The 21043-nt window shown below is 42.3% G+C and overlaps 1 protein-coding gene and 1 long non-coding RNA gene across 2 annotated transcripts; one reads left to right on the top strand and one right to left on the bottom strand.

Annotated features, from left to right (window-relative positions):
* Nucleotides 1–5794: 5794 nt before the first annotated feature.
* Nucleotides 5795–8744, bottom strand: LOC115542932 (uncharacterized). Its single transcript, XM_030355443.1, has 4 exons — nucleotides 8442–8744; nucleotides 7913–8003; nucleotides 7654–7745; nucleotides 5795–7390 (listed from the first exon to the last, which is right to left on the bottom strand). The coding sequence occupies exons 1-4, from the start codon at nucleotides 8635–8637 to the stop codon at nucleotides 6369–6371; spliced, it is 1401 nt and encodes a 466-aa protein (XP_030211303.1). The 5' UTR covers nucleotides 8638–8744; the 3' UTR covers nucleotides 5795–6368.
* A 6486-nt stretch (nucleotides 8745–15230) lies between these two features.
* On the top strand, nucleotides 15231–17951 carry LOC115542210 (uncharacterized). Its single transcript, XR_003976490.1, has 6 exons — nucleotides 15231–16364; nucleotides 16462–16610; nucleotides 16696–16995; nucleotides 17427–17487; nucleotides 17606–17663; nucleotides 17804–17951. It is a non-coding gene; the product is annotated as an uncharacterized LOC115542210 (long non-coding RNA).
* The last annotated feature ends 3092 nt before the right edge of the window (nucleotides 17952–21043 follow it).

Below are 21043 nucleotides of genomic sequence, written 5' to 3'. Positions count from 1 at the left end.
GTTTACGGCGAGGCTACTTTACGGCCTGCCAACATTTAAAAAACGCCAATGTCACTGTAAATATAGTTTTACACTACAGGTCTGACAGCTTGTTAGCTAGGTCTTGACAGAGATGGCTCAGACTAATTACATCAACAGCCTCAGCAGCTCAGACTGCACCGATTACCTTAACAAACTGGTCCTCAGCACTGGTCAGAAATTACCAGACCCATATAGTATTCCGAGTGAGGAATGGATTGCAGATATGTCCAAATGGCCAGCTATAACATGGCCCGATATATACAGTTATCTGATTGAGAAGCCTAGTGTGTACACTAAGGACAGTTTGCGTGCATACAAATCTTTGGACGCATATAATTATGTTCTTTGTGGTCATGTGCAAAACTTAAAATGTTTTGACACAAGTTCAGGGTTTTGCGCTTTGAGGGCAGGTGTCCTGCCCAGTCAGAGACAGGGACTAAAGGCAAAACCTTATGATGCCTGGGTGTACGTGCACAGGGATCTAGGGTACATCCTGACAGCTAACTGCACATGCATGGCAGGGTAACTGTACGTCCACACCAGGAGCGACCATAGCGTCAAAGACGCTTTGGTCGCTCACAAAGTTTCGCTGCGAATTTTTCTGTTCGCTTTGGTCGCTCAAGTCGCTCATGACGTACAATTCAATTATGCAGACGCATTTAAAGGAGCCGTATGCGTTTAGTAGGCCCTACAGACAGCCATATCAAATAGTGAACTCTCCCATACACCTTGGCCATATTGCCGAGACGGTTTTGCTTGTTCGATAAAGTGCTTCGACAACAAGTAGGACAGTGATTCCCCCCAATATACAAAAAATCCTAAAATGTAGGCTAATTACAACCGAGAACAATAAACCCTGCGTGCTGTAGAAGTTAAAATATGTTTCACTGATCTGGATCTGCAAATCATGATCTGCACTCATTCGTCGAATTCAAAACAAATAGACATTAGCGCACATGGCTAATTTGCATACGCGCACAGGACTGGTTGGCTCCGCAACGCAAGGCAAATAATGGAACATATCTGTCTATCTAGGCCTTTCTGTCTATCTATCTATCAACGCGTGTCTAGTTTTAATGTGATGTATTGTGTGTATGTCCAGTCAGACTTGTTCTGTGTGGTCTTGTAGGCTATGTCCTGTGTGGGACGAACCACCTAAATGGATTCCCGACGATTTGTGTCGTTTGGTATTAATAAAGACTTGACTATCTATCTAGACTGTTTAATTAAAAATTATTTACCTCAGGCTCCGTGAATAGTGGGGAATAGAGGGATAAATGACAAGGGATATATCTCTTGTCTTTTATCCCTCTATTCCCCACTATTCACGGAGCCTGAGGTGTGAGCCTCGTCTTGTCGATTAGTTTGTTTATGTGACGATTTCAAAAACTTTTTTGGTTTTGTTTAAAGCATGCTACACGCGATTGGTTGCTTAGATTGGTGGCATGGAGAGCAAATTATAATGATTCCCGCTTAAATACGAACGCTCTAGATGTAGCCTATAAATACTCCCGCTTATCATCACTTGATATCCAAACTACTATGGCGTTTCGATCTCTGAACTGAAAAAGGGTTGGGTCGTACAACACCGGGTGCCCAGTTACAGCCGCGATTAATACTTCAGCCGACATTTTGTACAGTGAGTGAATAAAGGTAGGTAGGAACCAAAGTGCCTGCCGCTGTTCCCTGGGATCCACGCAAGCGAAGAGCGTCTACATTCCGATTGGCTGTCAGTGTTTGGTCGCTGAAGCGAATAATAGTCATTTGCATAAAGTTAAAAAGTTTTCAACTTCTTTTTGACGCTCTGGTCGCTCAAATTTGGCCGCTGGTAGCGTTGGTCGCTTTGGTCGCTCTTGCCCATAGAAAGTGAATGAATTCCGGCGATTTGGTCGCTCAATTCGCTTCTGGTGTGGACGGACAGTAAGTCTCACACAGAAGATATTGTGAGCTTCTGAATTCACTTACTTTTACTAATAGATCTATCCATCGCACCAGTCTTGCTTCTTGTTGCAGCCATGCTGCAGCCATCATGTGCCAGGTTGAGTTAACAGGGCGCAGACGCACCGAGGAGGAGGTCGCCTGCACTTCCCAACCAAACAAGTGGGAGGACATGTCCCGTAAAAGGGTTGAGCCACAAAAGTTGAAAAACATCAACTTCAGCCGACCAAAGCGACACCTGTGGGGTGTTCCACAAAGCCGGTTTTATCACATAACCGGGTAAGTTAACCCAGGGTTTTCGGTAACCCTAGGTTTTCCGTTCCAAAAGAATCACGGTATGTTAGTTGCTATAGCAACATATGCTCTGAATCAAACCTGGTCGGACCAGGTTTTGCGCAGGTTAAGTTTGAAACATAACCCGGTTTTGGGTATTTCAACCGGCGTTCACCGCAGATTTCATGTGTTCACAATGGCATGCCCTTTTGATGAGATAACTGCTGATATCAGAGCGCAAATTATACGTGCAATCCACCGGGAGCGATTGATAAGACCACGGCTCGACATCTTGGCATATTGGATTACTTTTTGCTGGAGTGGAGAGATATAGATTCTCGCGCAAATCTTTAATATATTTAAATAGCCTTACATAGCCAACACTACCAATCGAGGACCTGGCCTCAGTTCACTCCAGACTATTTGCGTAGCCCTCCGTTTTTTTCAAATGGTAGTTTTATCTAGGCTATAATGCTGGAGATGCTGAGCACATCACAGTCGTTTCAGATGACCCATCCAAGATTTGTATCGGCCTCCTATCATACAAAGAGCAATATTGTCTGAGTAGCCTACTATGCCGAGAGGCATTTACAACATAAAGAATAAAATAGTCCTAACGGACTTGCATCCACTGGAGAATGTTCGATCGTAGCCGGCAGCTTCATTACAAGCACTGATCCATCTTGATCTGTGAAGTTGATGAATTGTCACTTTTAGGTTTTCTACCCAGTTACCAAAAAAAGAAACATTTGGAATAGTATGCGCTGTGGCAAGCACACGGTTTGCATGTGTTACTTCGAAGGCAAAACAATTCTAAAATAGGCCACAAGAAAACACAAAAACCTACATTCAACCAGTGTGGGGTATGGCCCATGACTCTCTGAGGTGGTAGGTACCTCCAGGTAGGCCTACCCCCTCCATGCCAGGGCGCCCTGAATTTATGTTTATTAACAGCTCCTCCACCGGGGTCAAGACAATTTGAGGGCCAGATCCAGTCTGCCGACGGTCGGCCTTTTCACGATTGGCTTAAAAAAATGGCTTATTTAAATTTATACCAATACGATGGTGGGAAAAGCTTACCAGTTTGTATGTTTTTTATACTTCATTTTTATACTTGATCTTCTGACCGCTTGGAAGCAATCGGAGTACATATTGTTTTAGAAGAAAGGGGTTATGTGGTAGGATCTTTAAGAATGCTTAACTGGGATATTTATATATTCATGGCTCAAATATTAAGGATCATGCTTTTGACGTGTAACTAACGCATTTACGCGGTCAGCGATCCGCTGCCAGGCTTTGGTTCTCCGGGTTCCAGAGGTTTTAGCGTTCCCTTTTCTTGTGATAATGTCCTTCTCCTCGTCATAGCTCTCCAGGAGAACCTGGAGTTCCATTTCATTGAAATAAGCGGCCCGTTTCGCCATATCGATCAGGGTTTCCATGATCCATACATCACGTCTTTTTAAGTTTGGCGTGGACGCGCACAACCCTGTGTTAACCAACCCCGAGTTGATTGAACTAATGCATAACCGCTGCTGTGGAACCGCAAACTCTGGGTTGGTCGGCACAGGCTCAATCAACCTAGAGTTCAGCGTTAACTCAGTGTTTGTTAAACCTCCGTTCGTGGAACACCCCTCTGACTGAGCTGCCTGAAGTCCATCATACACCAACACCCCAAAACATACCAGGTAGCCTATGAGAGTGAACGCGCTGATACATGTGAACTATTACGCACAACCGTCCGCAGTGGATTGAATAAAAGGCAATCGCCTTTTTAAAATAAAAGGCGATTGCAGAGGATAAGACAAAAGCCGACATACGTAATGTGTGTGGGCAACAAAGTCACTGTTACCAAAATCAACATCTGTCTTCAAAATAAAGTTCGTGACGTGTGTGATTGGAGCAGCTGCTGACAGTGACAGTTTCACTAAACCCGAGCCACCATCCAATCCTCCCTCGTTCACGTCCTGACGTCTCTTGGACATATAAATGCATAAACCTCTGTATATTCTGTGTTTTTCCTCTCTTCAACTAATTGTTTCAGTTTTTGCCGGTGTCGGTCTGCAACGTGAAATCTGGTGCGCACCTGTGTCTCTCTCGCATACTCGCTCGCTCTCGATCCGCATATAAAAAATAAAAACTAGTGAGGAAGAAATAGGCCTACAAACCCCCCGAATATTGACGAGTATTTCGCACACTGAATTTATGTAATAATGCACAAATAATTTCACATTTTTTTCTGCAGGGATAAATTAAACGCAATATTTACAGATCAAGCATTTTAATAAAATCATAGCCTAAATGTTATTTTATATGTTATTTTTTAAATTGCTCCCTCTTATGTGACAATCCTTACAAATACATTTCCTCCTTCACTCAGCAATTACAACGGAATCTTCAGGCCCTCAAAAACATTTGTCCAGAAGCTGCTATATTCACATCCATCAACACAGCTGCAGACTCGGACACAGACACAGCATCAGAATCAGGATGTGAACTACCTGAGCCCCTGACAGCCATGTTTGACCCATCTGCTAGGGACCTGTCGACAGCTGACCTCCAGGATAAGTGTAAAAAGATCTATGAGAAAATGAGAGGGCAATGCACAACTGACAGACTAGAGCACCTACAGGATGTTACGAAAGAGCAGGCAAAGTGCACAACCTGGGGACTCCATGGAGTGGGCCGCGTAACTGGCAGCAATTTTCACAGAATTATTAAATGCAAAGACAGCTCAGCTGACAGTGTAATGAAACTGATCATGCAATATGATGCCACAGATCTTACTGTACCCGCTGTCATGTGGGGAAAGCAAATGGAGGACACAGCACGTAAAAATTATGAAACAGAAATGAAGAAAATACACATGAACTTTAATGTAAAAGCAGTGGGTCTAACAGTGAGAGCAGATGAGCCGTACCTGGCTGCTTCTCCTGATGGGGTACTCTCCTGTGACTGCTGTGGAACAGGCCTGCTAGAGATAAAGTGTCCATACAAGTACAGGGAGGGACTAGAGGGGTCAGAGACTGATGCATCCTTTTGCCTTGATGGAAACTATGACCTGCGACCCACCCACCCATATTACTCACAGATCCAGTTACAAATGTATGTTTCTCAAATGGACATGTGTGACTTCATGGTGTGGACGAAGACAAGCAGCATCATTTGCCGGCTACGGAGAGATGAGCCCTTTCTACAAGAAACTCTTCCCAAGGCTGAATCTTTCTTCATGGACCACCTCCTCCCAGAACTTGTCTGCCGCTGCAAAGACCCTGACCTGGCAGAAGAGATCAAATGTCTGTACTGCAAAAAACCAAGCTTTGGCAAAATGATCAAGTGCACAGACTGCTGCCAACACTTTCACTATCCATGTGTGAACATTACCAGATACTCCAAAAAATGGAAATGTGGATGCAAATAGATACATCCAACAATGGTAAATACTGGATGCTGGACAACAGCATTTAAGAAAAAACTGATGTAATGAGCAAAGATGGATAGGTACACCTTACAAAATCGAACTGACTTCATTACTGTCAACACAACAACAAACAAACAACACATCTGACTCTTTAAGTGTTCATTTATTTTTTTCTGAATGTACATTTACGTAAAATCACAAACAGCACTGATATATATTGTTCATCGCCAGAAAGAAGTGCAGTTTAAGTTCGGCAGACAATGATAATACTCAAAACTTTGTTGAAAGCTAGAAAAAAAAAAAATCCAGGTATAAATGTTAAATGAGTTCATATAGTATTAATTATGTACACTCATTCATTGTTGAGATGTACATTTAATTTTAATTGCATTGCCTTCAATATATTGCATTTACAACATTCAGTTCATGTTCAATATTTGCCATGTCAGCTTTAAACGCAGTTTCTCCATTATCATAAATAAATGAAATAGTTCTGCGTGCCTGGTTCTCAACCTTTTTGTACTCTGAATGATCCTGTCTGATCAAATTTAGTTATTCATAACTGTTATTAATTTTATAGTCAGAGAGAAAGAGAGTGATGAGTAAGTGAGAGAGACAGTGAGAGCAAGTAGTAAGTGAGCACCATTGCCCTCATTAGCCCTTAAAAGCCTGACACAATCATGGAAAATAATGTACACCTCCTTGACTCTGAACACAGTTATCGCCGGGCCACCACAGCCCCCCTAAGGTTCGTAAGACCAGCACATATGGTCAAAATGTCATCTAGCATATCGACTTGGCTGATGGGTATGACAGTGTTCAGTATCTTGAAGGTTTTAAGCTGACCAATAACTCGTTCCACATGTATGCGGACTCTTGACAACTGACGTGAAGTGTCAACACAAGAACCTGGCAACTGAGATTTCCCCTTCGTGAAACTTGGTATTCTTAATGTTGCTCCTACAATGGCCAAATCCTCTCTAACAAGGAAACCTCTATCTGCAAGGATCTCGTCACCATGCTCAAGTTTACCCAAAAAGCCAGAATCTAAAGTTATTACCTTGTCAGAGGCACGACCTCCCCACCCACTAGACAAAAAAGATATAGCTCCTGCTGGTGTGATTCCTATTAGATATTTCATTGTGTTTTGGTGCTTATAATTTGACCAGGTTTCAGCCCTTGCTTTAAGATTGTGTGTTCTTTCTATAAAGATTTCAGTACAGTCTATAATACATCGACAATTCCTAAATTTGGGTTTAAAACACTTTGGCATGTTTGCTCTCACTGCATCCTTACTAGGCCACATTATGAAAGGTTTCACTATTGAGGACAACATGGGTATCCAGTCTCTTAGTATTTTTGATACAGTTGAGAATGGAAGCCCAAATCTGTAGGCAAGGTCTCTGTTGGTGAGTCCAAGTCTTACTTTCATTAGAACCAAAAGGAGGTGGTTCTCCCAACTTAACCCACCCTTAAGCACAAGTGTGCTTCTTTTTACAATATCCAGCAGCCACATAACCATTTGTAATGATTGTAAACCAGTAAAAAAAAATATTTTAGCGTTTGTGTCTTTTATGGAATCAAACCCAAACTTGGACTGCTTCAGTTGCTCCTTCAGATGTTTATTTTCTTCCTGTGTGGCATACAGTTCTCTTTTCAGAGCTTCATAGTCATCACGGAGCTGGTTGTACTGCAGGTTGAGTTGGTGCATCTCTTTTCTGGACACAAACTTACATTCATCTACAACACAAAAAGGAGATAAATGAACTCATGTGCAACACATCAGCTTTCATACACAGACACACAGACACAGACACAGACACAGACACAGACACAGACACACACACACACACACACACACACACACACACACACACACACACACACACACACACACAGACTATCTGTCTGGTTCTCTGTCACTCTACTCACCTGACCACCAACCAACCAATCAACCAACCAACCAACACAAACACACACTTCATAGTATGACTTGTGCATACCTTCAGAAGAATCTACAGTATCTGCTTCAGGCTGGCTTGTGGGGCAGGTAGCAGGGGCCTTATCTTCATCTCTTATTCTCTTTCTTTCATATCTAGGACAAACAGAGTAGAGTTAAGTTAAAAACCCAAAATAATCAACACATTAAGAGATAATACAATAACATAATAAAGAAAGTCACACAAGAATATCTTATCTTATTTGATAATTAACAAGCTACCAAGAAATTAGAAAATTTCAAATACATGACATGACACTGACCTTGCCACCTTTCCCGAGATGTCTCTGTTGCTGCTGTGTGAAAAAACGGATGGAACAAAATCTGGACTATCACAATCCATGGACGGTGACCCTGAGAAAAAGAATGAGATTAGCTATGCTTATTGTTTATTTTCACCTTTTTTAACCTAATTGCTAATTTACGAGCTCAGTCATAATGAGCACCAATAGCACAAGCATTTAAGTTACGGGTTCAGAGTTAAAGAAAATCGTACACTGTAACATTAGCTGTGTGAACTGTGAAGACACTTTCTTGTATGACTTTCAGCCTGAACCAAGAAACCTACACCAGCCATGCAGCTAATGTTGGTACTTACAGTAACAACAAAAGCTAAACTTATAGGTTACGACCGCGAGCCAACGTTAAACTTTACAAACTCAGTAGAAGACGGACAAATTTGTTGGCCAGTTAGTCAGTAAATCACACTAATATATCCTCATTAAGTATGGTAAAATCACACGCAGTCCTACTCATTATCCAGCTCATGTATGTTGGAAAATACAAACATACCAGAAACGAAGTGGGCGCTGCACAGACTCTCGCCGCCTTTAGGACCTTCGGGACCCCAATCCGCCCTTTTAATGGCCTGGAGCCACAATCTTCTTCTTCTCTTGGCAAAAGGATGAGATCCTCTCGGGATATTAAACAGTTTCCATCCATCCTTTTTTCGATTCGTGCAGTTTACAGCACAACAGCTCCTTGTCATTTTCGTTCTCCGCTGACTCCGCTGGTAAACAAATGACAAATGTCCCGCTTTCTGCCCCCTGGCTGCGCGCGCACATCTGCGATGACGTTGCACAGAAACCCGCGGCGCTGTCACACTAATATTTGTACCGGCTGCCAAATTTGTACCGGGCGCGTCATCCATACGTAATCCATTCCAAACCTGCCTGTCAGCAGATGATCGCGTCGTCCGTTACCGGGCAGGTTTCAAAAAACATTCGCGCTCATGTTGCCAAAGACGAAATAACATAATACAGTTAACGGATCGCTAGATAATGTAATGTTTTGTTGGGTTCCTTAATAAACACACGATGTATCTTGGAACAGACATCAACATGCAGCGCGCCAATCCAACTGCGCATGCTCCGTCTGACGGTCTAATAACTGATGTTGATATCAGTAGGCCTACAGATAACACTTGTTTTTACTTTATATTTGTATTGTATTTAATTGTTTAATCAAATTTAGCAAGTAAACTGAGTGTTTAAAGCAGGTCAAGGACGAAATAGCACAATACAGATAACGGATCGCTAGATGGAGGTTCGCGAATGTTCACGTCATTCGACGCGAGCGATCATCTGTTGCCAGGCAGATTTGGAGTGGATTACGTATGGATGACGCGCCCGGTACAAATTTGGCAGCCGGTACAAATTTAGTGTGACACCGCCGAAGCTTCGGCAGTGTTGTATAGTAGCGAAGTAGAAATACTTCGTTACTGTACTTAAGTAGTTTTTTTGGATATTTGTACTTTACTTTACTACTTATATTTCTCTGTACTTTTACTTTTACTTCGCTACATTTTGCGAAGAAAACGGATACTTTTACTCCGCTACATTTCCCTTGAAACCTTCGTTACTCGTTACAAAATCAACTCATCTTTAGAAAAAAAAAAAAGAATCATGAGAGATATGAGAATAACGTCGGGGACTGTGGTAGAACACAGACTGCGAGCTTGTTTGGCGAATCAGCTGTCCCAGCGCACGTTCGCAAAGCCCCCTTGCTTAGTTACTGTTGCTACGTCGATCAAAACTCATACGACTGTCAACACACAAATGCATGGCTAGGACGAGGGCAAGGGCTATCAAAATTCTACTATTTGTATCAGGCTGGTTTGTACACGCAGTATTACAACACTATCTTATACACTTCAATACGCTGTATATGTGCGTATTGGCGCGAAGTAGAATAAACGGAATAATCACCTCAAGGCAGGGCAATAAACAGTTTGATATGCCCGGCTCGCGGAAGGAAGCCGTCCACGAGCCGGGCATATCAAACCGGGCATATCTGTTTATTGCCCGGCCTCTCTGTGATTATTCCTTACTTATTCTCAAAATTCTGACCCTTTGCTTTTTTATTAACAGCAGTTACTTGTACTTTTACTTTCAGTAGGCCTACTTAAGTACATTTAATATCAGAAAAGTACTTTTGATACTTAAGTACAGTAAAGATCAGCTACTTTAATACTTTTACTTAAGTACTATTCTAAAAGGTGACTTTTACTTTTACTTAAGTAATTTTCCAGTAAGGTATCTGTACTTTTACTTAAGTATGGCTTTTGAGTACTTTATACACCACTGCAAAATTGTACTCCCGGAGCTTAGCCGCAGGGCTGCCGCAGAGTCCCCCCGCCGGAGCTGCTCGTCCGCTGGTCCACAAAATCTTAGCTATGCTCTGATTTGGGAAGTGGGAGGTAATATTCGTATATCGTTCGGTAACTGTAGGCGGGATACTTTCAGAAATGCATATCTCACTCAAAAAATCATGCACAGTCTTTTTTCAAAAGTTTGTATGAGCACCAGAGACCCAAAGCAACACTAAATCCCAGGAAAAGTGTTCTTTTCATAATATGTCCCCTTTAATATTTAACCCCTTAACATGTGTTGTACCCTGGTTGACAGCTTAAAGGAGACATATTATGGTGTTTTACCAACAAGTAAACGTAGTATTTGTGTTACGCCACGTCCCGCTACACCGTCCAACACCCACCTCTAGTGGCTGCAGGTCGTAACTGGTCCCCCTTCCCTCAACCCACCTGTTGGCAATCTCCAATCTACGTTCCCTACTTCAGCCGGGGATCCCCAATCAGCCGGCACCAGTTCGTCGTTCACTACTAGCAAGTTCGTATCGTCAAACCAGCTCTATTGCCAAGTCCTGCTTGAATTCCCTGTCCCTCTGGGAAGCCCTTTTCCCCTCCCCATAGTTCTCCCTCTACCTGCCTGACTACCCGCTACCGGACCTCCGCTCCGCCTGCCTGACTACTCGTCCCTCGCCAAGCCCCCATCTGCACGATTGCCCTCCCGGTACTGTAGCACCCCTGTAAAAGGGTTGAAATTATCATTAAATGAATTAATAGTCAGCCGACGTGTCTCTTCTTCATAACATGAGTTGATCTTTTTATATAACAAATTCACCATGGCAATAACACATTCACAATAATCAATTTCACATTCTTCCATACATTCACAATTATTTAGCAGCATCATGTCAACAACACTACTGTAATAACCCGGTTTCCATTTTATCATCACCTATTCCAAAATAACATTCATCAGAAAATATCCGTAGCCTCAATTGAATCAACTGTACAAAGTACCATTGATTCTATAACTCTGGCATCATACTCATGAACATTAATAAAGGCACTAGCCCATTAAAGAAGGCACTTATGTATAGGTTCAACACCGCAAGTGTTACAATACCAGAACAAAATAATTAAGTGCAGCAGATGTTCTTAAATGAAATGGCATCTGTCAACATCATGTATAGTTCCATTTTAACTGTACTATTATAAATGCATTACTCATCAAACTGTTTTCATCCCTTTAATTCCCTTTTAAATGCAACAGTGCTTCCACTTGACAAATGTATTTAGCTTGTAGCCTACTCTTGACCTTCACATTGTACTTATACACAACCAAAATGGATTAAATGCATGTAAACCAGGCCTACACGCCATGCAGCGACCATGGACCGTATTGTGAAAGATGGCTCCGGCCACCATGTGGTTCTCAAACAATCATCTTTTGAGCTGAATAAACCCTCTAACATGACCATTTCAACATGCTGATGCACTTCAATACATTCCCCATTATGCCCAACACAATCGACCGGGAGCCATCTGTTATCAGTATTTACCTGTAAAAGGGTTGACATTATCATTAAATGAATTAAAGGTTGGGTAGGTGATTTGCGAAACGCCAGCAGATTTTGAAAATACACAACTCAAATGGTCCTACCCCCTCTCCTTCAACGCTGACTCTGACTCCACCCATTCCAAGTACCTCGACGCGCAATCATGCACGAGCGCGAACAGAGATGCGCGAGAGCGAGCCAGGCTAGCGTAGGTTTTCGTTTAACAACATGGCACTACATTCAGCTGTAAGTTGCACCCAGTACCGCGGGAAGTAGGAGTGCTGGGGTTGCTGCAACACCCCCTGTCCGAGGCCCTGTCTTATCACAGAAAACGATCATTTCTAAAAACTCCGGCCAAAGTGGAGATTTCTGAAAACGCCGGTTATGTGTTGTCGTGTCAACGGGGAGAAACGGGATTTTAGGTTCTGAAGCGTCACATTATGCACCAGGAAATGCTTAACGTCATGTGAGCGCCCGCTGTACCGTATTGGTCCGAATATAAACACAAACCCCATTGTAAGGCGACCTATATTTGGAAAAAAGATTTGAAGACCAGATCCGTTTTTTATGAATAAATAAATTGTATTCATTGAAATAATATACGAAAATAAAAAGGCATCGAATAAAACACTGCAATGCCACTAAACAGTAGTGCAAATAGGCCGTACTGATGTGTACACCAAAGACTATTCCTGACACTCCTCTGCCCCGCTGTGTTCGCTCTGGCTGTGGTCGCTCCGAACTGTTTCGGCCCGTGGCAAAGCGAGTCATCCTCGCTGCTGTCCAAGGCATTTTGAGACGCAGCATTTATTTAATGCTCATATGACCTAGTGCTGAAAAAAGGTTATATGAAAAAGTGTGAGGGTAGCGGTGGTGCGCTAAACTTGTTCTGTGAGCAGCTGGATGTGAACGATCGATTTTCAACTGTGCGCGCATGCACTGGTGTAATTGAGCTGCGCTGCTATACATCTTTTTTTTATCAATGTAACGAGTTGCGAGTCTAGTGCAGGCTGAGGTTTTTTTTTTCCCAGCACCCCCTGCTGAGAATACGTTCTCGCTGCTATGGTTGGACCAGATGTTATAAACATTAAACGGTCACATAAATCATTACTATTTTTAGAAAATGTATGTTTGTTTCATATAATTGTATTGGAAGTCCTGGTTTTCACTAGGGTTGCCGCGGTGTGGACATTTTCACACCGAGTAATACACTCGTCTTCACACCGGTATTACCGAGTATAAACGGTATAAACTTTGAAACTAGGTCAACCGCCACACAAGCATCGGTTTTTAGACCCTTCTCGTCCTTCAGTTGCCGCCAACGTTCGAAAGCAGCGCCTAGGATTATTCTTGATTTCAGTTTTTCTCTTTCAGCGTTTTTATTATCAATTACTCTCTGAAAAAGAGTTTTCCTTCTCTTTGCTGGTGGTGGTGGTGGTGGTGGGGATGGTGGCGTCTTGTCTGCCATGGAAATTGTCTTCTACTGCTAGGTCCAAATGTGGATTAACTAGTTCCAGTAGCTACCGCAGGATAACAACAAACAGGAGCTTGCTCTGGGTCACGAGCTCTGGGTCACGAGTACTGCACGAAGGGGTCGCGCGCGGGGCGCGGGGGAGGGGGAGTGCAGTACGACCGTTTGATTGACGTACTTACTGTCCAATGCAACTCGGTGGCAATGGAAATGATTGGCTGGAGTTTTTCGAGCCCTGCCCGTTCCACAGATGATTGACTTGTTTAATTTTCATGTCAGTACTTCTAACTCAGTGGCTGTAAGCGGGTTATGATAAGGATTTCAAGTAATTTTGCAAAAATGGCCAAAAAAGCAAATCACCTATCCAACCTTTAATAATCAGCCGACGCTGTCTCTTCTTCATAACATGAGTTGATCTGAAGAGCAAACACACTGCGCCCCCTACAGACCTGATGCAGACCAGAACATTTGGTCGCCGGCTCACCAAAATACACTGATCACAGGATGATAGATTAATCATGTACTGTTTTAGACCATAAAATCCTGTAAACTGTTAGAAAACAAAGTCACAATGATACACAAAATAGGGAAATAATGAGAATGGCTTATGACCAAAATAAACACATTAAATAAATACCTTTGACTCAAAATAATAGCTTGTAAACCGTTTTTTTGCATCAATCAATATTATTATAAAATCAAAATATATTCAGCCTACTACAGTACCTGACCCCCGCCTGCCTGACTACTCTTCCCTGTTTTCCAACTAGCTATACTTCCCAGACAGATAGCCAAATAATGTACTTTCATAATTACTAGCTTACTTTCTAGATTTCTAGGTAAATTAAGTTTTGTGCAGATGTGTAACGGAAAATTGTATGTTTATAATTTATTTGTCTGCTATTTAAAAGTGTTAACTAGTTTGTTAGATAGGAAAGCACCCAGTTTATGTCAGATAACATTGTATTGATCCACTCAGAAACCAATCAGACTAGTTTAATGAAACATTTCTTTCCCCTTCAGATGATCTAACAAGGATCCAGAGGGAGCTTTAAGCCTAGCGTCAAAAGAAAAACAAATGGCAAGAGTTATTGATTGGGGAAAAAAATGCATTTGTCAAGACAAATATGGAAAAAACAGCCAAGATAAAGGCCTAAGAAATCCTTCTGAGAGTGGGCTAAAGTGTATTAGATTGAGAGCAAATGAACGGTCGAAATACCAAGACGTGGAGTATGCTGATACTCTAGAGAGAATTTAGCAGTTTCTGGACACAGAAACTGAAAAGATAAAATGACACATAACAAGCTATGCGGTGCTTTGAAAGTGAAAAGAAGTCACTAAATCTTGCAAGCAACTGCCGGTCGTTCAAAACTAAAAGTTTGATGCCTTCAGTGTCCTGGAAAAAAAAATTCTCTCAGAAAGATAAGCCTGGGGACATCCAAGTCTTGACTACATCTAAAAGGATTCTTGATCTAGCTCAACAAGACACAGAATTGTGACTGAGGCTTGCAGGAGTCAATGACTTGATTGTCGCAGAAGGAAAGTATCATCTTATCTGCAAGTATCAGGGTACTTAATCAAGACCAGGTGATCCATATTCCATTTGCTTACACAATGTGGCAGATGAGCTTAAAGCAGGACTTGGCAGAGGTGTAATATACTTGTAGAAAGATGGTATATAATGGTCAGCATTTCAAGGCAAAGCTTGAAAAGTTACTTCAGGGAAAAGCAATATTTGTTCAATCATTAAAACCAACTGATTCCATCCTGATATTTTCTATAATGACAGCTGGAACTGCTCTTCTTAACATGAAGAAATTAATGGACGACAAACATGATGACGCTTAACGCCTCGTTTCCACATACGTATATTTTTCGTATCCGTGCTTCCGTAAATTTACGGAAGGGGTCGCTAGTGTTTTAGGTAAGGACATGAATTTATTTACGGACAGCCCAAGGGAGTAACGACAGTAACCCCTGACTGCAGCTCGCAGATCGAGGAGGGGCTTACATTTTCCCTAAATGTGGGTTTGCTTAAACGTTTAAGCAGGAAGCGGGAGAACGTAGTTGCGTCTGAGTCCATAATACTGCGCGCTTTTCTGCCTAGAGGTAAGTTGCCGCTCTCTGTTCGTGTACATTATAAACTAATGTATGGACAGACCAACAAGTTGATCATTAAAATATTCATGCAAGTAACATGCATAGGCCTCATGTTTATGTCATGAGGTCGTTTGAATAATAGCATTTAGGCAGTGTTTTTCAGCTTTTTTAACCCTTTCGTGCATGGCGTCAACATATGAAGACGATTAAATAAACTCCAATATTTTGGGCTTATGGTAATGTTCTCTAAACCACATTGGTAAAATATGTTTCGTGATGTTTCAGATTTAAATTTTGCTTTTCCCCTCCAGATTTGGCTGTTTATCTACATCCTATCACAGCTCGCACACGCACACTGCACCACGACATTGCACCACGTAACACACACATTACAAAACCAACAGTTCTTTTAAGAACTCCTGTCTGTCTGTCTGTCTGTCTGTCTGTCTGTCTGTCTGTCTGTCCGTCCGTGTCCTGATTTTCTCTGGTCAGGTAGGTTCACTGCAATGCTTAAGGTTTATAAAAACAGTAACTAATGCGCTATATTTGTGTGTGTTTCTACCCTCGAGTATGTCTGAGAGAAAAAAAAGAAGGTAATCAATGAATCATTCACTTGAATTAGAGTATGATAAGGCATAATAACAGGATATCAACATGTAATGCATGGCCTTACTCTTTGCATAGTGCATTACATTTTGATATTGGAATTCTGCGTTGACAATGATCAAAATAAATGTAAAGAAATACATTCATTTATCCATTCTTTGTGTCCGTTTGTTACCCACAGCTACTTTGATTGACCTTGTGTTGCCTTCGTACATGTGCGCGCGTGTGTGTGTGTGTGTGTGTATGTGCGTGACAGGTGTCCCACCGCGGTACCCCCCGCTACATGGAGCCCAACATCCTGGGCTGTAGGCCTCTCATGCTCTCCAAGCTCAGGCTGATATACTTCCTCTTCCTGAGGCTATCCCTGAAGACGTCAATGTGGTAAAAAAGATCAAAATGTCAGTGTCAATTTCAGATGGTAAAAGTTTTGTTTTAGCAGGGGTTTAAGTGATGCTGTGCCTTTTAATGTTTATTCTTTTCCCCTCTGATATATAGACACATTAGTATTCTTTTGGATGGTGATACACCAAACATTAATAACATCACCAACAGTGAACTGTTCCACTGTCCCTTCTGTAAATACGTGGGTGCAAAATATAAGGTTGACAACCATGTAAAAGGCCATTCGTCAGTGAAACACAAAGGTGCTTATCTAAAATATTACACAAATGAATTAATTTGTATTTTACTATAAGTATGAATCTTACTTCCTTTATTCCTCCCTTAAAGAGTTCACAATAATCAAGTGTGGATTAAGTTGTCGGACGGCTACACATTTCCATTGTTGCTATTGTGCAGCGACACTTAGAAATCGATTGCAATTGGTAAGGCACCTACAAATACACCAGGAGGAGGTGCAAGCTGCAGCCCCTTCATAGCACTTTGTGGCCTCCGCTCAGCTCCCTGTGGCCCCCACTCAGCTCCCTGTGGCCCCCACTCAGCTCCCTGTGGCCCCCTCTCAGCTCCCTGTGGCCCCCACTCAGCTCCCATTGGCTCCTGCAGAATGTTCCACGGCCACTAAAGCATCAAGTGAGCAAAATAAATTCTGTTGTCCTCATTGCAAGTTAATTTTAAACAGAAGAAACTTCAAAACACACTGCAGGAGAAAACACACCAACCTCCTTGAGACGATAACGAAGGACAGATTTTTGGCCTGTCAGTGTATCGATGGTACACATGGTGTGTTTGCAGTTGAAAAATCTTTTAGTGGTCCTTCAACACCCATACATGTAATCAAGAATATGTGGGGGCCAGCACAGAAGATCATCGGGATGTTGCCTTTCGATTGCCACCACATCCAATCATCGGTGTCACGGTCAAACCGTGACACTCTGTACATTGTATCGGGGCCAATTGTGATTTCAGAGAGGTATGCGTAAATCGTGACACATTATGCTTAGTGTACAAGGTGTTATTTTTTTGGAACATATTAACATCTTCCTGCATTTCCTTCTTCAAAGGAAAACATGCTGCAAATTAGAGATGGTGGTGTCTCGCTCTCCTGCAGAACTTCCCTTAGCCGTAAGTGCCCTGAATATCACACTTTTGAATCAAATCACAAAAAAACAGTTTTACTCACTGTCAACAGACCAACATGAATGTTTTCATAGTGAATGTATGTTGTCATTAAATCCCTAAGGTCTGAAGAAGACAGATTGCAGGACAGAAAACGGCGACGAGTGCAAGGAGGGCTACAGGTGAGAGGTCATGTAATTAAATAGTCTTGTAGTCAACTATTGCTGGACTAAATCGTAATCCCTCCACTTATTTCAATTATCTGTTTTACATCTTGCATTGTTATTGTGCCTATAACAACCGCAATCTGTTTCCTTTCTAGACGCTGGGAAATTGACAGAACTGGAAACAGGGAACAGGGTTGCTTGTTATGGGCCAGAAAAATACCCTGATACTTGCCATTGTTAAACATTTATGGAAGCTTAAGGAATTATTTGGTTAGGCTAAAAACATTTTTTTTTTTTTTTTTTGCAGATCAAACATTTTTTGCCTGGGGTGAAAATAAAAATCAATGATGCAAAGTCTTCTGCCTTTGGTTTATTTGACTCAGCTAATATAATTGAGTGTACAAAATAATGTGTCTATACTCTTATGGAAATGCTATGGTTATATATATATATATATATATATATATATATATATATATATATATATATATATATATATATATATATATATATATATATATATATATATTTAATGCTATGGTTTATATATATTTATTTATTTATTTTCATGGTAAAAAAAAGTCATTTGGCAAGTTAAAAGTAGGAATGTCTAAGTCTATGAAATGCATGAACCTTTTTCATTGTGCTGTGCTGTATTGACGTTCGAGAATGTGCTGCCGGATCTCCGCCACCAGATGGCGCCCTGTTGAATGCTGTGAGACACGCACACACATACACGCACGCACGCACACTCTAACCAACGTGAACCCCTTTCAGACTGAACAATTAGGTGTCCTCTCCTTCCCGTCCCATGTGCCGATTCCCCTACGTGAACCACACCTTCCAGACTAAACGTATAACATCCACATTTCAAAGTTACCAATTAGGTTTTAATATGGGAACCCGGCTCTACCCCGGGCTTATGTGCCCATCCCCCCACGTGAACGACACACTTTCGATACAAAATGTATGATATCTTCTCAAAGATCCCCTATATATATCTTGCTTGTGCATTGCTTTTATTTTACTCTGAACACAATGAGTCGGCGGCCGATCAGATGATTTGAGGCTCTTGATCTTTTTTTTCAAACTGACGAAGAGGAGATTGAAGTTTAACCGGAAATAGAGGAGGATGTCTCAGAAATAGAAGACAATGATCCTGATTTCGATCCAGACCATCATGAGACCGAACAGTCAACAGATGGCGAGGAAGAGGCCCCTGAGGAAGAGGCACCTGGGGAAGACACACCTGAGGTGACATTCAAGTCCAAGGATAGCAACTTCCTCTGGTATTCATCCCCCCCCAGGACAGAGGAGGCAGAACAAGAGTTGAAAATATCATTAGGACGACGCCAGGGCCAACACTGTATGCAACATCTCGTGTGGATGACATCAAGTCCAGCTTCCAACTCTTTTTTACCAGAGTCCATTGTGGAAATCATACTGGCGATGACAAACCTGGAAGGGGGGCGTGTGTTTGCAGACACATGGAAAGCATTGGACCAGGTAGACCTCCAAGCCTACATGGGTCTGTTGATTCTAGCAGGAGAAAATCTGTCCAACCATGAGGCTACAAAAAGTCTGTGGGATGGAGAGTCAGGGAGTCCTATATTCCTGTCAACTATGTCCCTGCAGCAGTTTCATGTCCTCTCAAGAGTTTTCAGATTTGATGAAAGAGCTACACAACCTTTCCGCTGGCAAGACGACAAACTGGCTGCCATCAGGAACGTTTGGGACAGGTGGGTGGAGCGCCTACCACTGATGTACAATCCAGGCTCTGAGATGACAGTGGACGAGCGCCTGCATGTAATGTATATGTGGTGTGGACAGTGATCGACCCAGCCTGGAATCAGGGGAAATGTTTCAGGAGGAGGCTCTTCCTGGCAGAGCTTGGGAAAGCTTTAGTGACGCTAATTCAACGACGCCAGCACCTTCCCCGCACACCAGCCTCTGGCAGTCTGGTGAGGAGTCTGCAAGCCCTCGCCACTGCCCTGGCCGATCTCCCCCCAAAACAGGGGCAGAAACGGAAGCGATGCAAGCTCTGTGCCCCTAGAGACAATAACACACGTCTTACATGTTTCAAATGTGATACCTACGTTTGCAAGGCACACTTCGACCTGATTGCAAAATGCCACTCCTGCGCGCGCACACACACACACACACACACACACACACACACACACAATGTGTTCATGTTGATGTTCTGACCTTCTGTGAATTTGGTCTCTGTTTGGATTTTTCTGTCTTTTTTTTTAAATATAAATGTTCATTTTGGAATAGAATTTTGAATTTCTGTGTCTATTCACTGCAGTTATTAGTGTAAACAAGTAGTCGTGAGACATTGTTTAAAAGGGAGTTAAATAAAAGTTGGTGATGATCAATGGTTTTTGTGTTAAAGGCCCACTATGCAACTTCGGGCATTTCTTCGCTGTTTTCTTGGTTTTGGCACGCACATTTCTCTACACAGCGCCCCCTACAGCTTCGTAGTAAATATTTCACAACACTGTCGTAACAACTCGTTGACGACCCTTCCCCATGCACTTCTACGCGAGCCATGTGCATTTGTTTTCAAAGAAGCCGGCGAATGCGTGGAGCCATGTCCGAAGTAGATGTTCATAAAGTGTAGGCAAAGTTATACATTTTTAAAAGGGTGTATTTGTATTGCAATAAACATAAATCCATCCTTTTTTATAGTTGACGGGGAGAATTTATATCCTAGATTATAATTGTTTATCTTAGGTTGAACAGAACAATCAGTGTAAGAGGTTTGGCCAACGTAATAATCTAAATAAACAAGAACCTGGATTCGGGGATTCAGTCTGTATCTGGGGGACGAGACAGACGAACAGCAAAACACCCATGGAAACAAAGGTGTTTATATGGTTGCAACCAAGCAAGCTAGAAACATACAGGGCTCACAACAAAATGGTTGAGCAAACCCATTTGTACAGAGACTATCAACATCAAGAATACCACGAAGACAAAGGCCACCCAAGGGTACTTTCAATTTCAAAAGCAACACGGCCGAGTCGGCGTCTGATTTGCAGTCTTCTTTTTCTTTCAGTTCACGCTATTCCTGAAAAGCTTGCCCAACGTTTACTCGTGTCTGGCCTCTCTGCCGGTCAGTCTCCCTTTTCTCTTCTTCTGTTTCCCGACATTGGGTTTCTCTGTCTCTTTTTAGTCGGCTGATCTATGATGAATATAACAATCCCTTAGTGACTTGTGTTTATATCGAGCCGGTTCCGTGTTTGGGGGTCTGTGCCGTAAAGCAATTCGTTACTTCGCGAGACCCGAGACTCCCGCGAGAGTGGGCGGCGGGTCCCCGGCAGAAACATATTCCTTTTCTCCGCCAAGATGCGCAAGGGTGAGTCGAAACAACGAACAATCGAACAAAA

The sequence above is a fragment of the Gadus morhua genome, chromosome 4 (genome assembly GCF_902167405.1).
Source record: "Gadus morhua chromosome 4, gadMor3.0, whole genome shotgun sequence".
Lineage (NCBI taxonomy): Eukaryota > Metazoa > Chordata > Actinopteri > Gadiformes > Gadidae > Gadus > Gadus morhua.
The sequence above is the reverse complement of the archived record's forward strand: the minus strand, read 5'-3'. Positions and strand labels throughout refer to the sequence as shown.

Coding starts and splice junctions, on each gene's coding strand:
- LOC115542932 (XM_030355443.1), bottom strand. CDS start 8,637: ATGACAAGGAGCTGTTGTGCTGTAAACTGCACGAATCGAAAAAAGGAT. Junction 8,004..8,441: donor CAGCGCCCACTTCGTTTCTG/GTATGTTTGTAT, acceptor TCTTTTTCTCAG/GGTCACCGTCCATGGATTGT. Junction 7,746..7,912: donor ATCTCGGGAAAGGTGGCAAG/GTCAGTGTCATG, acceptor TGTTTGTCCTAG/ATATGAAAGAAAGAGAATAA.